The following is a 23,121-nucleotide window of genomic DNA, read 5'->3' as shown; positions in this document are numbered from 1 at the left end:
ATATTTTACTGAATTCAGCTGCAATTCAAACAAAGTTAGCCTTCAAAGAACATCATTCCACGTTTATGCTGCATTAAAAGAAAAGGAGGATAAATTCAGAATGCTATTAGGATTATACTCTCCATTTTCATTCAGATTTGCTTTAAAATGGAAAATAGCTTAAAAAAATCTGGTGGTTTAGATAAAATAAAATTTTTGCAGATTAAAAATTCCACAAGCCAAACACCATTCGTTTAACAAACTATGTTAAATATATTAACTTAAACACTTAGTAAAAAGAAAAAACGGCATTCGCAAAGTGTGCTCATACATTCTCGAATGTATTCATGTTCACAAATGCGCTAAATGCCAAATACTGATGAGAATGAAATTGACTCTCCTAATTGGTCAGTGTTTATCCACAGCCAAAGGCACGTCCCACTACCGCCACTAGAGGTCGCAATAGAGGCCTAGCGTTCATTTAAGCCTGAGGCCACTTCATGACACTCGATGGTGCTTTACAATATACTTTGGATATCAAAACTCCTTTACATATATATTTGTACATGGGTATATATTTCATATAGAACTTGATTCAATGCATACACACCAGTATTTAGCATCAGACAAGACTTTGGAGCATTGCTTTATGTTACATTAGTGCAAATGCAGTGGCATATATGTAAATATATTTTCTCTCAAAAAAACAAATCGAGAACAGAAAAGACGGGCTACCGCTATTGGATACTGAGAGCGTGCTAGTGTATATGTGCTGATATGTGCCTACAGAGCATCACAGCACTATATTGAAGGGTCACATGATCACATTCAGGTTGGCCTCTGGATTCTGTGATGTTCTGGACGAGATGGGGACGATTGATTTTGATTTTATAGATGTCTAAGTAGCATTCCGTATGTAATGTATGTATCAGTCACAGAGAGGGCAGACAGTATCCCATCAGACTCTCTGCTGTAAAACTGTCTTTTGGCCAGCAGTGTGTGGAGTTGAGACTGGCTCAAGGCAGGTTTTAGGACTGGGAGGAAAAGCAGGCAGTAGTGTCACTGTCGTCTTTCAGCCCAACCGTAAGGTTTGACGCTGAAGTGAGAGTGGTGTCGTCTTGCTGGGGAACCTGGAGAGTTGAATCTGATTCTGAATGCACTGAAGGGTCCAGATCACCTGCTGGCTGTATTGGGAGCTCTTGTGGTGGGGCATCCTGTGTTGAAGAGTCAGGTTGTGATGAGCCTTTTAGCTGGTTGTGGCAAAGTGGGCAAGTCTCCTGCACATACAACCACTTCTTCAAGCAGCCAGCATGGAAGAGGTGACTGCAGGGGGTGATCACTGCTGACGTCATGTCCTAGATTCAAGAACAGAAGAGGTTAGTCATAAATAAAATTAATTTCAATGATAATTATTTGTATGTTATAGCTGTTAGATAGCACATTTAAAAATGTTTTAAATGTTTTGTCAAAATAAATAGAAAAAAAACTAAAGTGAATTTAGGCATTACTATTAATGTACAATATGAAAAATGTATACTAATTTTAAGATATTTTTTTAAATAAATAATAATAACAATAATAATAATAACATCATAATCATTATAACACTGACAAATTATTATATTATTAGTATAATTAATAATAATTATAACGCAAAGAAGAAAAATATTATTATTATTATTATTATTATTATTTTGATGTTTAATATAAAATAATTTGCCATTGTTATAATAATAATAATGACATTATTATTATCATTATTATTATTATTATAATGATGTCAAGTTATTATTTAATCAGTAGTTGAAGCAGTAGTAGTATTACTAATAATAAAACATCATCACCATCATCATCATTACAATGACAGTAAATGTCATTTACATGTAAAAAAAAAATTAAATAAGGTAAATAAATCCATTCACAAATCAATTTTCAATATCAGTCTATATTTATTCAATATTAATTCATACCAATAAATAATACAAATCAAATATTGGCTGTTTACTGATATAGTACCTGCTCCCCTAATGATAAGGAGTCGTAAATGGTTGCCAGGGGATTTATATGTTAATGTTCTAAGGTGTTATGAATATGGTTGTTAGGTGGTTGCTTACTGACCAAAGTCAAAGTAAGTCTACAATACTGTCTGCCAAACAAAAAATCCAATCCCTTGGAAAAGTCTTTCCTTAGCAAGCCACGCAATATTACATATGTCCATATATATAATACAAATGGTGTGGCACAGATTATGCGCATAAATTTAATACTTAGAGCATATGAACAATAGTGATGCACCCTAACTGAACCCACCATCAATCTACCACAGAAATACACAAGGAGACACGTGCTACAGAATGTACCTGGACATCCATCACAACACACAAACCCTCACATCCACACTCACACACACCTGGTAGCAGATGGAACAGATGTCATTGTGCTGCTGGAGTTGTTGGTGAGAAGCTGTAGGCAGGTTCTTGATCTTGTTGACAGCATCTCTGCGGAGCAGGAAACTCTGCCAGCCCAACTGGGCCCTCAGCCACACGTTATAGTAAGAATGGATGAGTACGATGGTAGAGCCCATCACGCTCCACTCCCCGAACACAGTCTCCGACACGCCGTACGCGACCACGCACAGCGCAACCAGGAACTCCAGCAGCCTGTAGGTGCCGTTCACCCAGTAGATGACATCATCCATGTTCTCCACTGGAGCCTTGCTGAGCTCCTCCACCATGAAGAGCACGTAGATCAGAAGTGTGCCCAGCACCTGAGAGCCGAAGATTTTAAAACAGAGGGACAACAGCTGAATTTCACATTACACCAATCAGCAACTGTCACAAATCCTACACAACTGTAATAGGTTTTTTAGAGCCAGTGACTAGAGAGCAGGGTGGCAGATGGTCGATGAAATACTGTATGAAAATAATACTGATGAAATAATTATTTATGAATAATTTGTATTAATAACAGATTGGAAATATGAATATTGTTACTATTAATAAAAATATAAACATAAAATATGACTATACATTATAATTAAATATTACTGTTACTATTTTTTTTCATTTTAAATATTATTATAATTTGTATTTATTATAAATTATTGACAACACTTTACAATGACTTTACATTTGTTAACATTGGTTTAACCACTTTAGGTAACATGAACTAACAATAAAAATACATCTAAAGAATTTAATAATTTTATTTTCAACATTTACTAGTAAATTCTTAAAATCAAAAGTTGTATCTGTTAATATTATTTAATGGAACTGAGATGACAACTAACAGTGAACAGTTATATTTTTATTAACTAAAGAAAAAAGTGATTTATGGTGAAGATAAATAAACCATGTGGATGTGAATTTTTTTTTTTTTTTTTATTTTTTTCACAAACGGGATGTAAAGATTCCCTTAAAGCAGTTTCGTTTCTCCTTTCTTTAAGAACAATCCATCTTTTATTTCCATGAGATACAGGATAATTACAGTAGGGTCTCACAGAATCAGTTTCAACTTGATGGTCAACAAGACACGGTTAGTGAGAAACAAAAACATCATCAAAGAAACAGGAAGGTTCTTTTCTTTATAAGGAATATTAGAAAATAGGAGAACAGAGAGGAAATCATATAATATACTTCATGGTGTTTTGTCCTCTATTAGATCTGCAATTTGTATGCTACTGTTACTAAAATCCATTCAAATCTCCAATATCGTTCGTCAAGATTGTAAGCAATAACATCTTCAACATTTCTACAGTACCATATTGAGTTACAATTTCTCCCATTCATTTTTTTCCCCCGTTTCTGCTGCTTTATGCTGTATCTTACACTCACTACTGCTCTAGTTCAGAGCTGATGCTGTGTGTTTTTTTTTTGGATTTCTACCTGTAGTGAGGTCAGAATGCTGGAGGAGATGATGATCAGAAGCCAGAAGTCCATGTGGAAGAACTGACATATCATGTAGGACATGTAGGCTGGGAACACCAGCAGGAACAAGCACAGGCTAACCGCACGAAAGTGCTTCCATAGACTCCTGTTAGCAATAATGATTCAAAAATAACCAGAACACTAAATTACATTGTTCACTTATAAAATACTTAAACATATGTCTTTAACAATCATGCTTATGTACTTGTCTCTGGAGGCTCCCAGCGCCAGCACTATGGGATCAGCAATTTCCAGCATAGACTGCAAGATGGAGGCCACTACAATGAAGAGGATGATGCTGAGGAGGAAGGCTCTGTGGATGACCTGTAGCTCAATCAGTCCAGTCTGAACAGCGAGGATCAGAAGAGTGATTCCCTCTGTCATGCCCCTGAGAGAGAGATTGCTATGGTCAATTATGTGATAAAAAAAGTGCCATAATGAATCCTTTGACACTGAAGACTGGAGTAATGGCTGCTGAAAAATCAGCTTTTCATCACAGGAATAAATTACATTTGAAAATCTATTAAAATAAAAAACTGTCATTTTAAATTATCATTACATTTCAAAATATCTCTGTTATTTCTGTATTTGCTGTATTTTTAATCAAATAAATGTGGCCTTTGTGACCATAAGAGACCCCAAAACCAAAAAATAAGATCTCAAATTATAATTTTAATATTGATAATTTATTAATAAACCACACAAAATGGCAACTGCCAGACAATAAAAAAGATAAATTTGTACTTAATATTTTGTGTTGCATAAGAAAAAAAACTCTGTGTGACGTAAGGGTGGGTATGTGATACCTGTGCATGGTGTTGTCATTCATGAAAGCTCTATAGCCCTGCAGGTAGAACTTGCAAAGAGAGAGCACTCCCAAAGCAACGAACGACACTGTGAACACCAGGCCCAGTAGAGAGTACGGAGTACAACAGCACTCTGCAATACTAAGAAACATTTAGAAAAGAAGCTGCTGTGCACCTTCATGAGAACAAAATCAATCAATCAAACATTTACTAACAGTTCATCAAATATTTTACTGAAAAAAGCAAAAAGATCAGTGACACTCTTATCCATCTATTTCTCTATTAAACTTTTTAGTAAAATGCTCAGGAATTACAAGCAGGGCAGCCTGAACTTCGACTCACCTTGTGAGAAAAAGGAAGAGCAGCCTCTCTCTAGATGTTGGCTGGTCTCGTGTGCTGAGGTATGTGTAGATTTGCAGAGCAAACAGAACCAGCCAGAAACACATGAACAACACGGGCAGAACCAACTGATTCCACAGAGACATACCGAGAGCCAGCAACCCATAAACCTCCACCACCTAACAGATATAACAGAGAAGAGTTGAGTTCTTTTTTCTTTGATTTAACACTCTCCAGTTTAAAAACTGCCTCTACTGTTCTAACCTGTGCAAGCTCCCGGTACGCTGTTTTGGCCAGATTAAACGGCACCAGCAGGTTGGAGGCCAAAAAGTAGATGACTTCCAGGCCTGTGAAAATCATGGCAAAGCGATTAACAAAAACGATGGTCTCCAAAGGAACCAGGCACAGCCTGGCCACCAGAGGGAGGAAGTGCGCTGAGAACAGCCAAATGCGCTTGGTCTGCATCACACAGGAGCACAAGGTACACACCACCAGCTGACCTATGTACACATAAACACAGAGAAATAAAACAAAACATCTTATTCCTAATAGAATTAAAAGGACATAGAAATATGAGCAAAAATAAGATTACTACTAATTTAAGATTAATACTAAACTGCAATATGATACTGTAAAGAAAAAGCACACGACCTGAATCTAAGCCGTGTGCTCCGTACTGTACTCACTGACATTAATGAATGAATCTGTTCTGGCTGGAGTTAATTAGGCCCTACAGAATTCAGAGTAAAGGACCCAGCAGCACTCAAGAACTCAATGCGCACACCAGTGAAATAGCAAGAAGTACACCAAAGGGTGAATCTCACCAACAGGTGCTAGGGTTGTATTTCACCACAAAATGGAGAAAAAAAAGAAATATTATGCATAAAGAAGCCTATAAAGGATATTAAGTACATAATCATATAATAATAACAATATATCTTATTGTCATTACTGTATTGCAGTAAGAAAATCATTCTGTCTGTACACAATGTTTCTTTCTTTCTAAAAATAATAATAAAGTAAATTCAGTAAAGCAAGTACTATAATAATCTATAAAAAAGTATACTTGTATAATCCTTGAATATGTACATTACAAATTATATATATATATATATATATATATATATATATATATATATATATATTTTTTTTTTTTTTTTTTTTTTTTTTTTTTTTTTTACATGAAATTAGGGTACAATGTCACAAGTTGGGACCAAATACTGTTACAGACAAATGTATTACTTTTTCATTTTTACATTAAAACCTTAATTTTTGACAAAAATAAACAAATTAATTAATTGGCCAAAGACAAAATTTTTGGTTAATATATATTATGACTTTCTGAATTTTCTACAACTTAACTTCAACAAACACAACAATCACTATAACTAAAGACGGATAAATGAAGACATAATATATACTCTTCTAGAGACCTTTTTAAAATATACATATTTTCTGTTAAGTAATAAAAAAAAAAAAATAAAAAAAAAAAAAAATAACAATAAATAAATATATAAATAAAAATACCATCAATAAAGCTAGCCAGTATGATCTGCACATCAAAACTCTGGATTACAAGCAAAAATACTATTTAAAGTTTATTTTTTTATTTTTTTGGCCAAACTAAACCAAAAATAGAAAAAATGCTGTAAGTTAACAAAACTATAAACTATAACTAATGGGACATTGTTGTGAAGTGTTACTTTCCTAAATGATCCTAAATAAATATGATCTAGGCATGTTCTGGACAGTGAGATTTACCGCCTAAACCATATAAATGTCAAGAAAAACACAGAAATAATAAATATACAGTAGTTGATGAGAAAGCAAGTAAGTTAGAGGAAGGAACAGACTTATAAAATGCAGTGAAAGAAAAAGTGAGAGAGTGAGGGAAAGTATGACATATTACAGACAAGGGGAAGACCAAATTTGTGAGAGAGAGAAAAAAAAAAGGAAGCGAGCAGGAGAGGTTTTGACATTAAGCTGGCAAAGGATTGTGTTGATGACGGGAAAATATGAAAGCTGCATCTCTGGCTTTTATACAGCGTGTTTGAGGGCAGGCGGCTTATGAGACAGGAACAAGGGTAAGAAATGCCTTGACATCTGACATCACATGCCGAGAAATGCAAAACTACCCAATTCTTTCCAGAATGACACTACATGAGCACACGTTCAGACTGAATAAGAGCTGTAGTGATTCAGTATGGGACTCGCACGTGACAGGAACCTGATTCAGAACGTTAAGTTTAAGTCAGCTTGAAATCAGAACTGGCCCTGTTAAAGTCCCCTCCTACTAGCAGTGTAGCAAAGACAGAGATAGCAAGAATGTGCATTTTCATCTCTGTTTCCATACCAATACCCTGCAGACGTATCAGGAATATCAGGAATATCAGGAGGTTGTAATTGTATTATCAGCATTTCACTCCTGAATGATTGTGGCGACACAATATGGCCTTGCTTCATTTTTCATGAATTCAATTCTTTGTATTTTATGCTTAATATTTACATCCTGTTTCACTCAGAAATCATTTATGTTAAAGAAGCAAAAATGGTTTGTGAACAGCGTTTCACATTGAATTAAAAGGTGTGATGATTTGAAGACTTACAGATGAGTGAAGTAGTGAAGCGGTTGATGGACAGAGGCTCCAGGTACAGCGGGCCCTCATAGCCAGACTGCAGCTCACTGCGCACATAGTCCCTGAAACACAGAACAGATACCTTATTCTAACCTGTCATAGTGTGGCATTCTCCCCGAGGATCTATACTTATAGGCCGAGTCAGACAGTGCAGAGCAGTGGGCCCATAAGTCCGTCTGTTTTTATGAGACTAGAATTCCTGAGAGAACAATCCCTTACATAACTCTTAGCTGAGTCCCACTGAGCACAAAAACAACTACCACTGACATTCAGAAGTATAAATTATCCTTTAACCTTAGCTAAGGGGTTTTTAATAAAGGGTCCACAACCCCTAGGGGCTCTGCAGCGCTCCTGCAGGGGCTCCAGCAATTATTGTTTATCTAAAACTCATTTTTGTGTGGGGAAAAAGATCCCAAACCTGCATAATGTTTTTTTTTTTTTTTTGGTGGAACACAAAGGTAGAATTTTTTTTACACAATTGTAATGAATGAAACTGAAGATTTCAAGCTTAAAAAAATATGCAAACGTATTATTAAAGCAGCATAAAAGAGTTCCATAAAAGTTGTTCCCTTTTAAAGCTCTGCAGTAGCTTTTGGTGAAAATGTGATTATTGAAATGACTTTGCACATAACATCATCATTTTTCTGGGGGTGACACATTGAGAGATTAACTTGTTTAGAGGACCGAATGGATCTCATTTATGACACACACATACCTGAATAAACATATACAAAGCTTGCTTAAATTATTATCTGAGCCTGGCTCTGTTCAGTGTATGGAGGCAGAGAGGGAATACAGTGAGGCACGTAAGTTATGAGCTGGCAGTAATTGCTTTGCCACACTTGGGTGATCTTAATTTGAGCAGCCACTGCTTTTTCAACAGACACACATTATGCTGAGAAATGTGCTAAAAGCTCTTTCTTAATCTGACACTAAACAGCCAGCTGTCAAACGCAAAGCACCACACTATAATCGCAGACCCATGAGCATGGCAGAAGAGCATTTCTTTTTTTGTGCAATATTATTTAAATGTCAAAATATAAATGCTAATAAAAATACAATATTTTTGTTATAGTTTTTATACATATATTTATTATTATTATTATTATAAATAATGAATACACACACATATCATTATATATATATATATAATGATATGTGTGTGTATTCATTATATGATACTATTCTAAATAGCTTAGGAGCTCTACTATACTATAGACAATAAAAAAGAAAGAAACATTAAACACAGGATGGATAACTCTTCCTCAAACACACAATGACCCCAAACCACATTTTTCAAGGTGCTACTGTCAAACTGGGACACCTTTATTGGCAAACTGGGACACTTAAAACACATTCAATTGTTATTCAAGTGTAGGCCTTATAAATTAAATACACAATAACAATATAAACAACAATATAAACAACAACAACAATAATATAAACATCTTTTTTTAAGAAGGGGTGCAGGTACAGCAGATTCAACCCACCCCCTCCCTCGCCTGCCCACAAAATTTTATATTGGGTTAAATTTATTTCATACAAATTTAATTAAAAAAAAAAGTAACCTTCATTAACATCTCTTCTTGTAAGAATTAATTGATTGCACACATTTCTGTCTAGTCTGTCGGTCTCCATGTCCTCTTTGCTTCACGATTTTTCTGTGCGTGAGAAAATGGATGTGTGGCATGAGAGCGTGTGAAAAGTGTTAATTGCGTGAGTCTCACGGTGAATGCGTGAGAGTTGGCATAGTTTAAGTCAGTCTTTGTTGAAATATCTAGCTAACTAACTAAATGTATGAGGGACATATAAAAAGGGAACTCAATTCCTCCATTAGAATGACTTGAATGGCTGTCCCAGTTTGCCAGTAATACCCTGTCCCAATTTAACAATATGCTATTGGCAAACTGGGACAGTGTCAAAATCGCATAAAAAACCCCCCAAGAAGATTAATATGAATGTGATTTTTAAAAATTCTGATTCACCATTACATCCTATAACAAAATATATAACAATTACAAATGATCCATGAGTTGTTTTATTTTTATAACCTTAACATTATTTACCTCAGAATGCTATGTCATTTTACTTACCATCACAGTTCACTGCAATGTTGTTAAATATGATGTGCCACACCCCGGAAGTGATGTCATAGCAACAGGATTTTTTTTTTTTATCACATACTTGCGACTGATGAGCTCAGTGTTGATTTGTAGTAAAAAAAAACATATCCATGTAAAGGTATAAATTATTAAGCTTAACTGTCCCACTTTACCCATTGTCCCACTTTACCAGTATTCACCCTATATATACAGTACAGACCAAAAGTTTATATATATATGTGTGTGTGTGTGTGTGTGTAATGTATGTACTGTATGTCTGTATGTATATATGTATATACACTCAAATAAAAAATATTATAAACTAATATTCTAATTTAATCATTTAAATAATATATTAATACTAATATAATAATTTTTAATTTTGTGTTCCATAGGGAAAAAACAGCATATAGGATAAAAAGAAAGCAAGGCAAATAAATAACAGTATAATATAATATACACTAGCATTCAAAAGTTTGGGGTCTGCAAGATATTTTTTTAATTTTATTTATTATTTTATTCTTTATTTATTTAATTTTAATTAATTTTTTTTAAGAAATTATCATTATTCAGCAAGGATACGTTAAATCAATCAGTAAACACGTTTAAAAATATATATATATTTTTAAATAAATGTTCTTTAGAACTCTCTATTCTGCAAAGAATCCAGGGGGAAAAAATTATCAAGGTTTCCAAAAAAAAAAATAAAACTGTTTTCAACAAATTATAATAATAAGACAAGTTTCTTGAGCACTTAATCACCATAACTTGGGAATCTTTGAAAAACGTTTACAAATGAAAATCTGACAAACCCATAAGTGAATCAGTCCCATTTTTTAATTAACAAAGAAAAATATATTCAACTATATTGAATCAAACAGACTAAATCAAAAAGCATGATGGGTTTTCTCTTGGTTGAATGGCAATTTTTTACTGGCTTATCAGGGTTGTAATGGTGGGAGTCCAAAACTCTCACCTTGAGATCTGGTGACCAGCAAACAGCAGCAGAGCAGTGAGCACATACAGGTAGAGCTGCACCAGGTGCTGTCGGGGCAGAGTGAGCAAAACCAGACTCAGAATGTAGCCTGAAAGAGAGAGGGATAAAGAATGGGACTGCTGTTAGGCTGCTATGTGAGGATGCTGTCAAGCACACAAGGGCTTCTGAGGGTACATCTCGCTCAATATCTCTCAGACCAGCAGAGAGAGTCCATTCACTCAGACTGTCAAAGGAAGTCCCATAGCCAGAGCACACGGACTGAATTTGGATATTCAGTTCATTGATAGTCACACCTGCATAAAGAGTCTTTGGGTATGTTAGAACAGAATACAAGCATACTGTTCAGAGAGCAGAACATACCATATAGTACCAACCATATAGTAAATCGCATACTAAACAGCATTCAGTATGGACATATAAAAATTAGTACTACATTGCACATTTACTTTGCATTTTATTTTAGCTCAGCTAACAGTCTCTAAAATAAATATAGTTAATCTGAATTTTAATAACTCAGGTCTTATCATTTGGTAGTCTGATGTGTATAATGAGTCAGATCATGTGAAAAAAAAATCATGTTAGATATTGCTCTAAATTTACTAGCATATGTAGCCTATATCATTGATGTATACGATAAATAATGCTGACATTAAGGCCAGCACCATTTCAAATGTGACTTTTACACAACAGTAACCTACATTGTAAACCTGAAATTGACAACTAGTCTATTTTTGGTCTGCTATTAGAAAAATCCCTGTCTCTTTGGAGCAACACTACTGTGTTCGTGTAATAATCTGTGTTTCTGAACAAATCAATTGAGTGAATGATTAGGTGACTCACTAATACACACAGTTACATGTTTCATTGTTAAATGAATTGGGGTTTTTGAAGTAAACAAGGGAATCAATAACTCATTCACTCAAAAGTCATCACCTACTTAGCATAAAGATAAAGTAACCTGCAGAAATGGTCACAGAGTATGCTCAACATAATCCACTAACACACAGACTGCCTGGAGTACACTGACGGTTTTTTCTGAAAAGCACAAACCGAAACAAGTGGAGTGATACAGGGCTGTTGGACTGGCACTCTTTGAGCGCTGATTAGCCAATCATATTAGAGGACTGGAACTAACTGTTGTTTAATGTACTGTACATTTTTGTCGCTGGATTAGATCATCCAGTTATTTTAGGCATACAGAAAATGTGCAGTATAAACAGGTTGGATGCTGTTTTGAGCCTTTGTTGTGGTCATCATTGAGAAAACACAAAAGTGGAGTATATAGAACATCAAAGTAAGCTGACGACAAACACAAATTCAACATGAGATTTAGATTAATGGATTGTTTGCATAAGACATTTATCTAATAAAATGGCTGCAACATTTCCTGAAAAAAAGGTGCTTTCAAATGTAAATGCATTCAGTATTAAAGGTCATAATGAACAAGGGTATTGTAGTACATGATTCAGCCTTCAGTCTGACATTCACTGGCTCACGCTGACGTTTGTGTGTTCAAAAGAGTGTGAATAGACAGGATGAGGCGGGAGATTAAGGCTTTTGCCATGCACAGATTAAGTTCTTGTTACTCCACCGCAAAACCCTCTTGATCCCTCCTGTTACGTAACGGTTTATCTGACGTTCAACACTCATCATCTCACTTGCTCCTCCAGTTCACTTCTGCAATTCAAAAATTAAAAAACATGGGCCATTCTCCAATGTCTAAAACACAGCGGAAATACAACACAATGGAAATATTCTACTTGTAAAGACACAAAGTTTATCTCAGTATTGATTAATGTGAAGTACGCTGGCACACTAGCTTGAACCAATGCAATTACCTGGGAATAAAGTTAGCTCTGAAAAATGAGGAAGCTCTCATCCGGTTGAAAAGCAGAGGACTTTGCCATGTTTGTGGATGGATAAAATGTTGAAAGACAGCTCATATTTTCCATAGGCAGTAAAGATGGAAAGTGACATCTTGCTGACAGTAGATGTTCTCCTTTTCTCTATTTTATCTCCGCTGTAGTGCCTTCAGCCAAACCAAACTCACTGTAATTTATCTGCTCCTATATGTCTCATTAAAAAAGATTGGATGGACAATGCTCAGTTTCCTCAATATAATGATAAAGCCCGAAGTATATAGATATTGATTGTTTGAAAAAGCAGTTGTTCTGCAGAAATGCCAGCTCCTAGTGTTAGGGAAGGCCATCTGTATTAGTTCTTGGAGCCTTGCAGTGTCATATTTTGAAACTGAATTGTTGTACAGACAGCACAGACCTATTCTTTCCGCTTCAGTATAGTGCAAAATCCACAGGAGCTTCACAGCCAGGTGGTTTTTCTTAACACTACTTCAAACCCTGCAGTAGAGTAATATATACCTGTTTTATTAAGGGAAAGCATGGCTTCCTCTCACATAACCTCACTGCTTAATTGAGTTTAGATTGAGAAACAAATGTTTCCAGCTCAATCAAGTGTTCTAGCTTGTTTTGAACTATGTAACTTTGCAATTACCGTGTATATAGTTTAAGCAGAGCTGAATCGAATGCTAGTTGTGTGTTTGTTCTATAGAAGAACTCTTGTTTTCTGTCTCTCCTTCTTTCTTTTGAACTGTGAATTACTTATTGTTGGACTAACGAATAACTTGACTGAAACTCTTTGCTCATCGTGCTGAGATCATTTAAGATCAGAGTTGCAACACACGCTATGTTTAGGGCTGCAATAAATGATTATTTTGATAATTGATTGATCTAACAATTATTAGAACGATTAATCAACTAATCATCAATTATTTCACGGATTAATCAGTAGTTAAAATATTGACATATAAAGGTAATAATTTCAGCCTTTGAAAATCATATTATGTAATTCCAATTATTATATGTTGAATTTATACAAATAAATATATATGGCACAAAAATGAGATGACAGAGAAACTCTCTCGTTCACCATTTATTTAGCTATATGAAAAAGTTACTGAATGACGTCATTCTGCCTAACATCTCCTTTTAAGTCATATGAACAAGAAACAAAATAAAGGTAAGTGATGAGACATTTTATTTTTGGTTACACTATTTTATACACAACATAATCTCTCTAAAAATACCTTACAGAGTTATGATAATCAAAATACTCCTGAGCTAGATCAAGCTTTGATCTCTGCAAACCAAACTATCACTTTAAGAATAAAATATATAATTTTCCCCACTAATAAAATGATTTTCTCATGAGCTAGCTACACACTGGAGAGCTGATTTATAACAGATAAAGTTGTAATTCTAACAGAAAATGTTTAGAAAAAAGTTTAATGTTTTATACTGCTTGATTTAAGGCTATCTATTAAGTCAGCTTCAGGAGTGGCTGCATTTGTTCTGAAGCGTATCTTCTTCTCTTGAAATGCAAGAGGGCTGAATTACGCTCTTGCGCTACAGCTCCACATTGGTCAAACTGCATTATTGCACACTCTACTTACAAGAGGTCCTATGAGATCAAACGACTACTCGTCAACAAAAATATTTGCTGACAATTTTTTATTGTCGACGTTGTTGATAATGTTGACTAATCGTTTCAGCCCAAACTATGTTTTAAGGAAACTTGGAGCGCTGATAATTTGGAATACTTTTTCTATGGGACTATTGGATTTTTTGTTTGCCTTCTTCAGGACAGTTTGGACACTGTGTGAATCAGTGGTAAAAAATCAAAATAAAAAAAAACTATTTATATATATATATATATATATATATATATATATATATATATATGTATATATATATATATATATATATATATATATATATATGTATATATATATATATAAACACTGTTCAGTTTCTTGCACAGACCGTTTTGTGTCTTTACACATCAATATATCATCACAAGCTGCAAGGTTTAATTTGGTTTTGTTTTTGTATGTTTTTTTTTTTACTCTCAAAGTCATGATTCCCATCCACTTCCACTATATGACTGACAGACTGCAACGGTTTGTGTTTAAAATGTTTGTTTGTGTTCTACTAAAGAAACAAAATCACCTACATCTTGGATGCCCTGAGGGTAAGCAGATTAAATTTTTATATTTGGGTGAACTATCCCTTTAATACTCTGAAACAGTTATGCCTTTGCTATAATAGATACAGGCAGCACCTTTTCACTGATACAAGTGATGTCTTAGTTGGAACAAATTAAGCAAATTGACAGAGACAAAGTACACTGGGTAAAGTCAATAGGGAATGTGAATTCCAGGGGCAAAAGATAAATGCAACTTTCTATATTATGCAAGACTCCAACCTAACCATAGCAAGTATCCTGGGAATTATTTTTTTTATTAAAGTGGTATTGTAACCAAAGATTTTTCCTTTTATGCATAATTTTATTCCATATTTAAATGGAAAATATTCCACTTACTTTTATCTAGCCATGCCTACGGTTAGTTCAGAAGAACATCAGCATTCTTTGAACCACACAAAAGGTTGATTCAGACACCTTCATTCAAAGAAATTGGAGGAGTTAATGTTAAGTTGGCCCACAGTGTACACTCAACAGCTTGGCAGAAAAAAATATGACCATAGATGAAGTGCCCATAAGGAAAAGAGTGTACAAGGTTTCACTGGAGAAACACCAGTTCATTGAGTCCCAAGTTCAAGAGCTTTTGGAGAAATTAATTATCACATCTTGGTTTTTCTATAGTATTTGAGTGCTGCATGGTCTATATTGATGACGTTGTCTATTCTAGTAACATCATTGAACATTCCCAGCAACTTCAGCAGGTATTTGCATGTCTTCATAAAGCAGATCTCACCCTAAATCTTAAAAAGTGTAACTTCATCCAGTGCTCACTTGCATTTCTCTGACATATTGTGACCCCTGAGAGAATGAAAAATGATCCCGCCAAAGTCTCCGCTGTCAAATGTTTTCCTGTACCTCTAAAGGTCAAGGATGTAAAATGGTTTCTAGGACTGGTATCATCATTTTAACCTATGTTTCTCTGAAAGAGTAGCTCCATTATATACACTGAAACAAAATAATGCCAAGTGGGAATGGACTAAGCAATGCCAGCAAGTTTTTAAAGACATTAAACAAGAACTCATGCAAGCACTTATATTAATCACTCCTGATTTTAGCAAGCCTTTTACAGTTCAATATGACACAAGCGATATAGGCCTTGGAGCAGTCCTTACCAAGAATACTGAAGGGGAAGAGCATGTTGTTGCTTTTGCATCGCGTTTGTTAAAAGGCACTAAAAAAATCCAACTCTGATTCAGAAAAGGAATGTTTAGCAGTTGTATGGGCTGTAGAAAAATGGAGGAAGTATCAGGAAGGGATTCAAATGTCATAACCGACCACACCACCTTGACATGGTCATTTCAATACCCTAAGCCGTCTTCTCGTCTGATTCGTTAGACCATAAGACTGCAGGTCTTACATTTCACTGTAATGTGTCGAAAAGGACAATTCAACGTTGTTCATGATGTTTTATCAAGGGGTCTCCATACTACCCCAGACATCCTACTCATCAGTACAGCCACTGAATCTACATCTCTACCATTCAATTTACTGGTTAATCTCTCACAAATAGCCATAGAACAGAATAATGACACAGAAATCCAATAGTTAGCAACCAAAGTCAGAAGCAACCTACAGAAGATCTGACGAGAGTTCATTATGTGATAGAGAAGGGATTTCTTTTTTGGAGTGCTCCAGGTGCTCAAAAGGGCCAGAAAGTACATCAGTCATACCCAATGCTTTTAAACATATATTTTTATAGTATGCACATGACAATCATCTCAGTGATCATTTAAGGAAGATGAAAACCTTACTCACGCTACTAGAAAATTTATACTGGCCTAGTATTAGAAATTATATGTGGAACTACTGTAAGAAATGCCAATTGTGTCAAAAACACAAAGCTTCTACTACCAATGCTCCTGGACATTTACAGAGCACTTGTGCAATTGAACCAGTATATATGCTAGGTGTGAACATCAGGGGACATTTTACTACTTCTACTTCTTGTTGTAAATTACTTTACCAAGTGAGTAGAGCTTTTCCAGATTAGAACTGTAAAAGCATACTTCATCGCAAGAGGAAATTCTCACGAGATAAGGAACCTCATCTTATTTTATTTCTGAAAGAGAAACTCAGATCACCTCTCACCTTTTCAACCTTTTATGCAAACAATAGGGTGTAAATCAGAAGCTTACTATGGCATATCATCCTCAAATGAAGCTGACAGAGAAAGTCAACAGGAACTTAAAGCCATGATTGGTTCTTATGTAGGAGAACAACACAAGCAATGAAATGGATAGCTGTCGGAATTTCAATTTGCTATAAACTCAGCATGGCACAAGAGAGTACAGTATTTTCACCTGCAGAGATAGCTCTTGGCCTATAATCAGAAAGGACCTTTGTATTGAGCCCTCCAAAAACCTTGCGATCCAGAAAATCCTGCTTATTCTACCTTGGATCATCAAGAACAGCTCATTAGCATGGTAAAGGAAAATGTGAAATGAGCCCAAGTCAAACAAGATAAATACTACAACCAATGACACAGATCATGTGAATGTCAAGTTGGAGACGTAGTTTGGGTTTGTACCCATCCCTTATCTAAATCAGACGATGGATTCATGGCTAAAATGTCACCTAAATGGAAAGGTCCAAAGGTAATTAAAAAGAAATTAGGTCCGCTAAATTACAGAGTTTCTTTTATGGTTGATCCTGTCTCCATAGAGTCTTACCATGTACAGAATCTTAAAATTTGCCACGATTTGGACAAATTTTTCATCATGGGAAGGAGTATGTAACTGACCATAGTACGGTTACTATGTTTTGTGTAGTTCCTGTACTGTAGGCTATAGGCTGTTCTCCATTTGGGGATAAAGCATAGATAGGCAGTAGAGTAAGATATAACGGTTTGATTAAAGGAAAGCATGGCTTTCTCACACATAATCTTACTCCTTAATGGAGTTCGGATTGAGAAACAAATGCTTCCAGCTCAATCATGTTGAACTTTGCACTTAGCATACTTTGCATTTTGTAACTTTAGACTTACTTTGTATATAGTTTAAGTAGCTGTAAAATAATGGGCTGTTGTTATATGCTAATGCTAGTTGTGTGTTTGTTTTTTAGAATAACTCTTTTTTTTCTGTTGCTCTTTTTTTCTTTTGTACTGTGAATTACTCATTGTTGGACTAATGAATAACTTGATCAAAACACTTTGCTCATCGTGCTGAGATCATTCAAGATCATAGAGTTATGACACACGCTATGTTTTAAGGAAGCTTGGAGCGCTGATCGTTTGGAATACTTTTTCTATTGGACTATTGGATTTTTTTGCCTTCTACCATCATTGGGGACTTCAATCTTCGTGTTCAGTGCCTACTGCAGCTGAAAGACTTGTATTTATTCAAATGGATACATTTTCTTTTCTTTTACAAAGATTAATGACACACACAACAGTGATTTTTTTGCACTCAAAGGACTTTATTGATTCTTTTTCATGCATATACAAAAGTGATTTGTGGTGTAATTTATTTTTATATAAACACTTTAAAAAAGCATACCGTTTTCTGTGTGGTTTCAGTCGAGGGCCCTCCCTTAAATTATATTTTGTGATTTGGCCCTATTGAGCATTCTCATGGGCATGGTTACATAAGGAAAATATATAAACATATAAACATCTATTTCTGTTAATACAGAAACAGAATACACGCTCATCATATAAGAGGTCTTTTTAAGTCACTGTATGTATGAATTGCATTTTGATTGAATTATTAGATAGAATCAACAATGAGCATCATGTCATTCGTCCAAATTTCAATGTGAATTCATTCAAAACAATTACTTTTTATTCTGTGAACTAGGTGTACAGTGTACAGATTCATTATTTTGCTGGGTTTTGTTTTCTGTTCTGGAGTCATTACCAGAAGCTGCCATTCTTATTGTAAGAACATCCACATGTAACCTCAAAAGCCTCCTCTCCAGGGTTAATAACAGCCACATGAGCAAAGTGCATGACCACACACACATACGAGACAAACCAGAGTCATCAGGGTTCGTTCCTTTGGGTACTACACAAATATCTGCTCCAAAAGCCAGTTTTCCTGGAGTATGTGGCTTTAATAAAAGTTTATAAACCATTAAAACATGGGGTTATGTGGGTGAAGTTGTACTAAAGTCTCTTATAAACAAGACCAAATGAAACCAAAGAAAAAAACATGCTCCAGAAGTCCGAAGGCCTTTCAGATAGAAAAAAAAAACATGAACAATTGAGAAAGGGAGAAAATAAAAGTCTTCTCAAACATCAACACAGCACGATCCCTGTGAATAACTCATGAGATGTGTGTGTTGGGATGTGCGCAGTAGATGAATGGGAGCTGATGCTATGCTCCACTGAGTCTTTGTAAAACTCAGGACAGGGGCCTGAGAGTGACCTGTGGCCTGAACCAGTCACCTGTCAGCAGGGTAAATAAACAGTGAGAAATAGGTCTGAATAGGTTGTATTTATTTATTTTCATGTGATTTTTCTTTTGCATATGGTATTTTTTTGCCAGCTCATTTCAGTTTTTTCCATTCTCCACTCAATCACCTCTCTGCCTGTGTCACCATTACTCAAATGAGTGACAATCTGGAGTAATGTGTTGAACCGACCACCTGGCTGACCTCTAAAACAAAGCTTCTCTCCTATAACAATTGCAGAGAATCTTCAGAGACTTCTTGCCTGCCCTGAACTATAACAAATTTGCATTTACAATGCCAAAGTCATGAGTTCAACTTCCACAGAAAGCAAGAACTGAACAAATACATGTTTTAGAACAGCATTGTATTGGTTTAGCCAACCAGATATCATGAGAAACTTCATCTTTTTTTTTCAAGGTTGTGATTCTGTATGAATTTGTACAAAGTGATCCGTAAGGATTCATATTTTTATAAAGTAAACATAAAGGTTCACCCTCTAGACCTAAAATTCAATGGTGTGTAAGTAGATTGTACAAAAACATATTAATAAGATTGTCCAAAATTCAAATGAATTAGCCACTAGTTCAACAAAATATAAAATGCCAGAACGGTTTTGATTTAGCTTTGCTGGGATTTAGGTAGCAAGAAGGAAAAACGGTAAACTGATCTGCTGATGAAAGCCATTCATTCCCTCACAAAAAGTACCATGTTGGAGATAGTAATACCATGGTACTATGATGGCCATTTTAATGACACCAAATGACCCCTTATTAATTTACCATTGAATAACCCAAATATTGTCATGTAAAAATGTGTCACTCACCCACATAGTGAAGGTAGAGGGCCAGATACTTGTACTGGAAGAGGGGGTTGTTGTTGAGGCTGCTTCTCTGGATCTTCTGGAAGAAGGAGCTGACATCCCAGCGGTACAGCACCTCTAGTAACATGATACTGGGGACCCGCAGGCCCACATTCAGCACCGCCTCCACCCGCTCCTTCACAGCCATCACTCCTGACTACCGCCAACCACACACAATTCAATGGCACTATCACACACCAGCACTGCACTGATACGAGATAGAGAGACACAAACAGAGATAGAGAGAGAGAGGTTCATGACAGTCTGTCAGTAAAAAAAAAAGGTGTTGTCTGAAGACAAGCTCTATAATCATAAGAGAGGCCCTTAAAACAAGACCAAAAAAACTGATTCAGATAATTATTTCTCAACTGAATACAGCAGAAAATACAAAAAGTTTGTATGTAGAGTGTAATTAGGCAGACTAAATATAAAATACGGCAGCATTGTGCACTGAAGTTTAATGGACAGATTAAAAAACAAGTATTACAAATTACAGGTATTACATAACCTGTTTGTTTCATTAGGGCTGCTTGTTTTTAACACTCACACAAAACACAGCACAGACAGAGCATAAAACAGTGTAATATAATGTATACTATAACCCAGCAAATAATGCAAATGACTTGTTATTAGTTTCCACAAAACTATAAGCAGCAGCCTAATAAGCAAACAGTTACATAATGCTAAATGCAATTCATCTGTTTTGCACTCAGTGTGCTAAGTATACACACTTCTGAGGGAGTCAGTTTTTTGTCAATTCATGCCCAAGTCAATCGTTGTAAATTCGTTTGTAAAGTAACTTCTGTGGGACATTTTTTCAGACCCAATAGTTAGGCCTACCTGTGTTTGCGCAAAATTTGTCAATTAAAACGCCTAAATCTAGGACTATCTATGGGGGCACTATTTTTTTGAGACACTAAATTTGTTAAATGTGCAAAAGTGATAAGTAGCCTACAGTACAGTACAATATGTTTATATTTTTAGTTTTAGTTTAGTAATAAAAATAGTAATTAATGCGTGCACTAACTTTTTTGATTATGTCTCTAGAACAGACATAAGTCAAAATTATCACTATAGTAAAGATGTAACAAAATGTATAGACTTATGGCAAAAAAAAATTAAAATCCCGTGTACAGGGACTTTTTTTTCTTTTTTGCCATGCATTGTTCATAGATCTCATTAATTGTAGCGGTGCCTCAGGTGTTTGCAGTGTTTGTGTATGCGGTCAGCAGCGAGAGCGCATAAATAGGCTATAACGCGAAAGCACATTAAAATAATGCACGAGCGCGAATCTTTCTGTTCTCACGCAGATTTCCTTTGCTCTGTCACAAAACCAGACGTGCTTGCTAAGATACACGCTGCTCTGCGCGGAGAGAGTGTGCGCAGTTAAAACGTATCTCCTCTCACTTAAACTTTGTCCTGTGCACTCACAATTCTCTCTATGTTCATGTGCTAGATATTAATTATTTTCGCACGTTTTTATTTCTAGCCCTTTACCGCGTGCAGTGTGAACGCTCTGATCCGTTAACATGGGCTCAGAAAAAAGGCGCATCACAGACTTTCTTTTACTGTCTATGATCACAGACTGTGTGAACCTGGAGTTCGTTCTGTTCTCGCGCTAGGCGCAATGCATTCTGATTGGATCGGATAGCATAGTAGGCTACGGGAGGTCAGGGCCGCGGAAAATCGTGCCATAAAGCGATTTAGAAATCGCGCACGCTCAAATCGTGATTTTATGACGATTTCTTTTAATCGCACAGCCCTAGAAATGAACAGAAAATAATTGGCGGCCCACCTGCAATTGGGGCCGCGGACCACAGGTTGAAAACCACTGATACAGTAAACCCAAGCTCATTGAAAATTCATTGTGCGTGGCTGATCGCACTGTTGCAGTACTAAATAAGCGCGTCTACACAAATAACTTCATTTTCCGTCCTACTGAAGTGAATAAAAACAACAGCGAATGGGAGTATATGTTGCATTATTGTTGTCTGTAACGTTACATTGACGCGATGCTGTTTTAGCACGTTGTGATAACCGGTTGTAAACGTCTTTAATAACAGAAACCCTGCACAGAAATATAATCAAGTAGCTATCTCATCGCACGTTATAGCCTATATACTAACATTTGGATGAAGCTATATATAACGTTACAGCTCTCTCTCTCTCTAGAGATGCTGCAATGAACTGTAGTGACCTCGGATAAGGCATGCCCGGATCCCCCGCTCAATGAGCCGCAATTTAACGGAGACAAAATAAACATTCAACTTACACGATTATGACTCTCGCAAGTGCTCGCGACTACTATGTCCGACCTTTATTCTTCTGTCGGATGTCAACCATGTTGACGGAGGAATGGATGGAGTGGTTGGCGGTCTCAGGGAAATGGCATTCCTACCGACGCGGCACCGGGACTCGTTATCACATCATCCCGCAGCCATTACAGACTGTCACGGTGATCGGTACTGAGCATGTGCGCCGCGGAGAGCGGATTAGCGAGAGCCGTGGCATCGTGAGGGCACAGCACACGTTGAAACTGAAAGAAAGAGAGGAAGAGAGGGGGTGGAGAGTTGGAATGATAAGGAGTCAGAGCAGAAGACTCAGCATTCACAATGGCAACTGTGCTATAAAGATTAAGACCGCTATAATTAACCAGATCACTGGCTGTGAATAAAAAAAAAATAAAAAAAATGTATAATCGACTTGATAATTAGGCTATCTATCTGTAATACTGCCTCTTCACATCTCTCTCTTTCTCCCTTTCGCCTTTTGGAGTTAAAAGAAGTCATACACTACAGTGCTTAACAATTTTTTTATTACCACCACATAATGTGCCACAGCTACCCTAAACTAACAGTAGGCCTATTGGTGATTATCAAAAATAAATAAATAAATAAATAAATAAATATATATATATATATTTCTGTAATGTTTAATCCACCAGTATGTGTAAGCTCATTAGTCACAGTAGATAGCTAGTGTTTCTAATGATAAAATAATACTGTTAATAAAAATAATAATAATAATAA

The 23,121-nt window shown here is 35.8% G+C and overlaps 1 protein-coding gene and 1 long non-coding RNA gene across 4 annotated transcripts in view; one reads left to right on the top strand and one right to left on the bottom strand.

The window, feature by feature from the left end:
• The window catches only part of LOC132114224 (uncharacterized), a 534,277-nt gene that overhangs the window by 472,492 nt on the left and 38,664 nt on the right, over positions 1–23,121 (top strand). The window lies entirely within an intron of this gene.
• On the bottom strand, positions 820–22,649 carry LOC132113678 (RING finger protein 145-like). Of its 3 annotated transcripts, none has more exons than XM_059521581.1 (11): positions 22,365–22,649; positions 20,057–20,300; positions 10,765–10,873; positions 7,657–7,748; positions 5,315–5,550; positions 5,054–5,229; positions 4,712–4,852; positions 4,111–4,293; positions 3,864–4,011; positions 2,390–2,746; positions 820–1,334 (listed from the first exon to the last, which is right to left on the bottom strand). In XM_059521581.1, the coding sequence occupies exons 2-11, from the start codon at positions 20,238–20,240 to the stop codon at positions 1,008–1,010; spliced, it is 1,953 nt and encodes a 650-aa protein (XP_059377564.1). In that variant the 5' UTR covers positions 20,241–20,300; positions 22,365–22,649; the 3' UTR covers positions 820–1,007. The 3 variants fall into 3 exon arrangements, with proteins under 3 accessions (XP_059377564.1, XP_059377566.1, XP_059377565.1); XM_059521583.1 differs by having other exon boundaries at positions 5,315–5,397; XM_059521582.1 differs by having other exon boundaries at positions 20,057–20,295.

Source organism: Carassius carassius, chromosome 33, assembly GCF_963082965.1.
Source record: "Carassius carassius chromosome 33, fCarCar2.1, whole genome shotgun sequence".
Taxonomy (NCBI): domain Eukaryota; kingdom Metazoa; phylum Chordata; class Actinopteri; order Cypriniformes; family Cyprinidae; genus Carassius; species Carassius carassius.
This window is presented reverse-complemented; position numbering and strand designations above follow the sequence as displayed.

Coding starts and splice junctions, on each gene's coding strand:
- LOC132113678 (XM_059521581.1), bottom strand. CDS start 20,240: ATGGCTGTGAAGGAGCGGGTGGAGGCGGTGCTGAATGTGGGCCTGCGG. Junction 7,749..10,764: donor GCTGGTCACCAGATCTCAAG/GTGAGAGTTTTG, acceptor TCTGTGTTTCAG/GGACTATGTGCGCAGTGAGC. Junction 4,294..4,711: donor AATGACAACACCATGCACAG/GTATCACATACC, acceptor TCTCTCTCTCAG/GGGCATGACAGAGGGAATCA.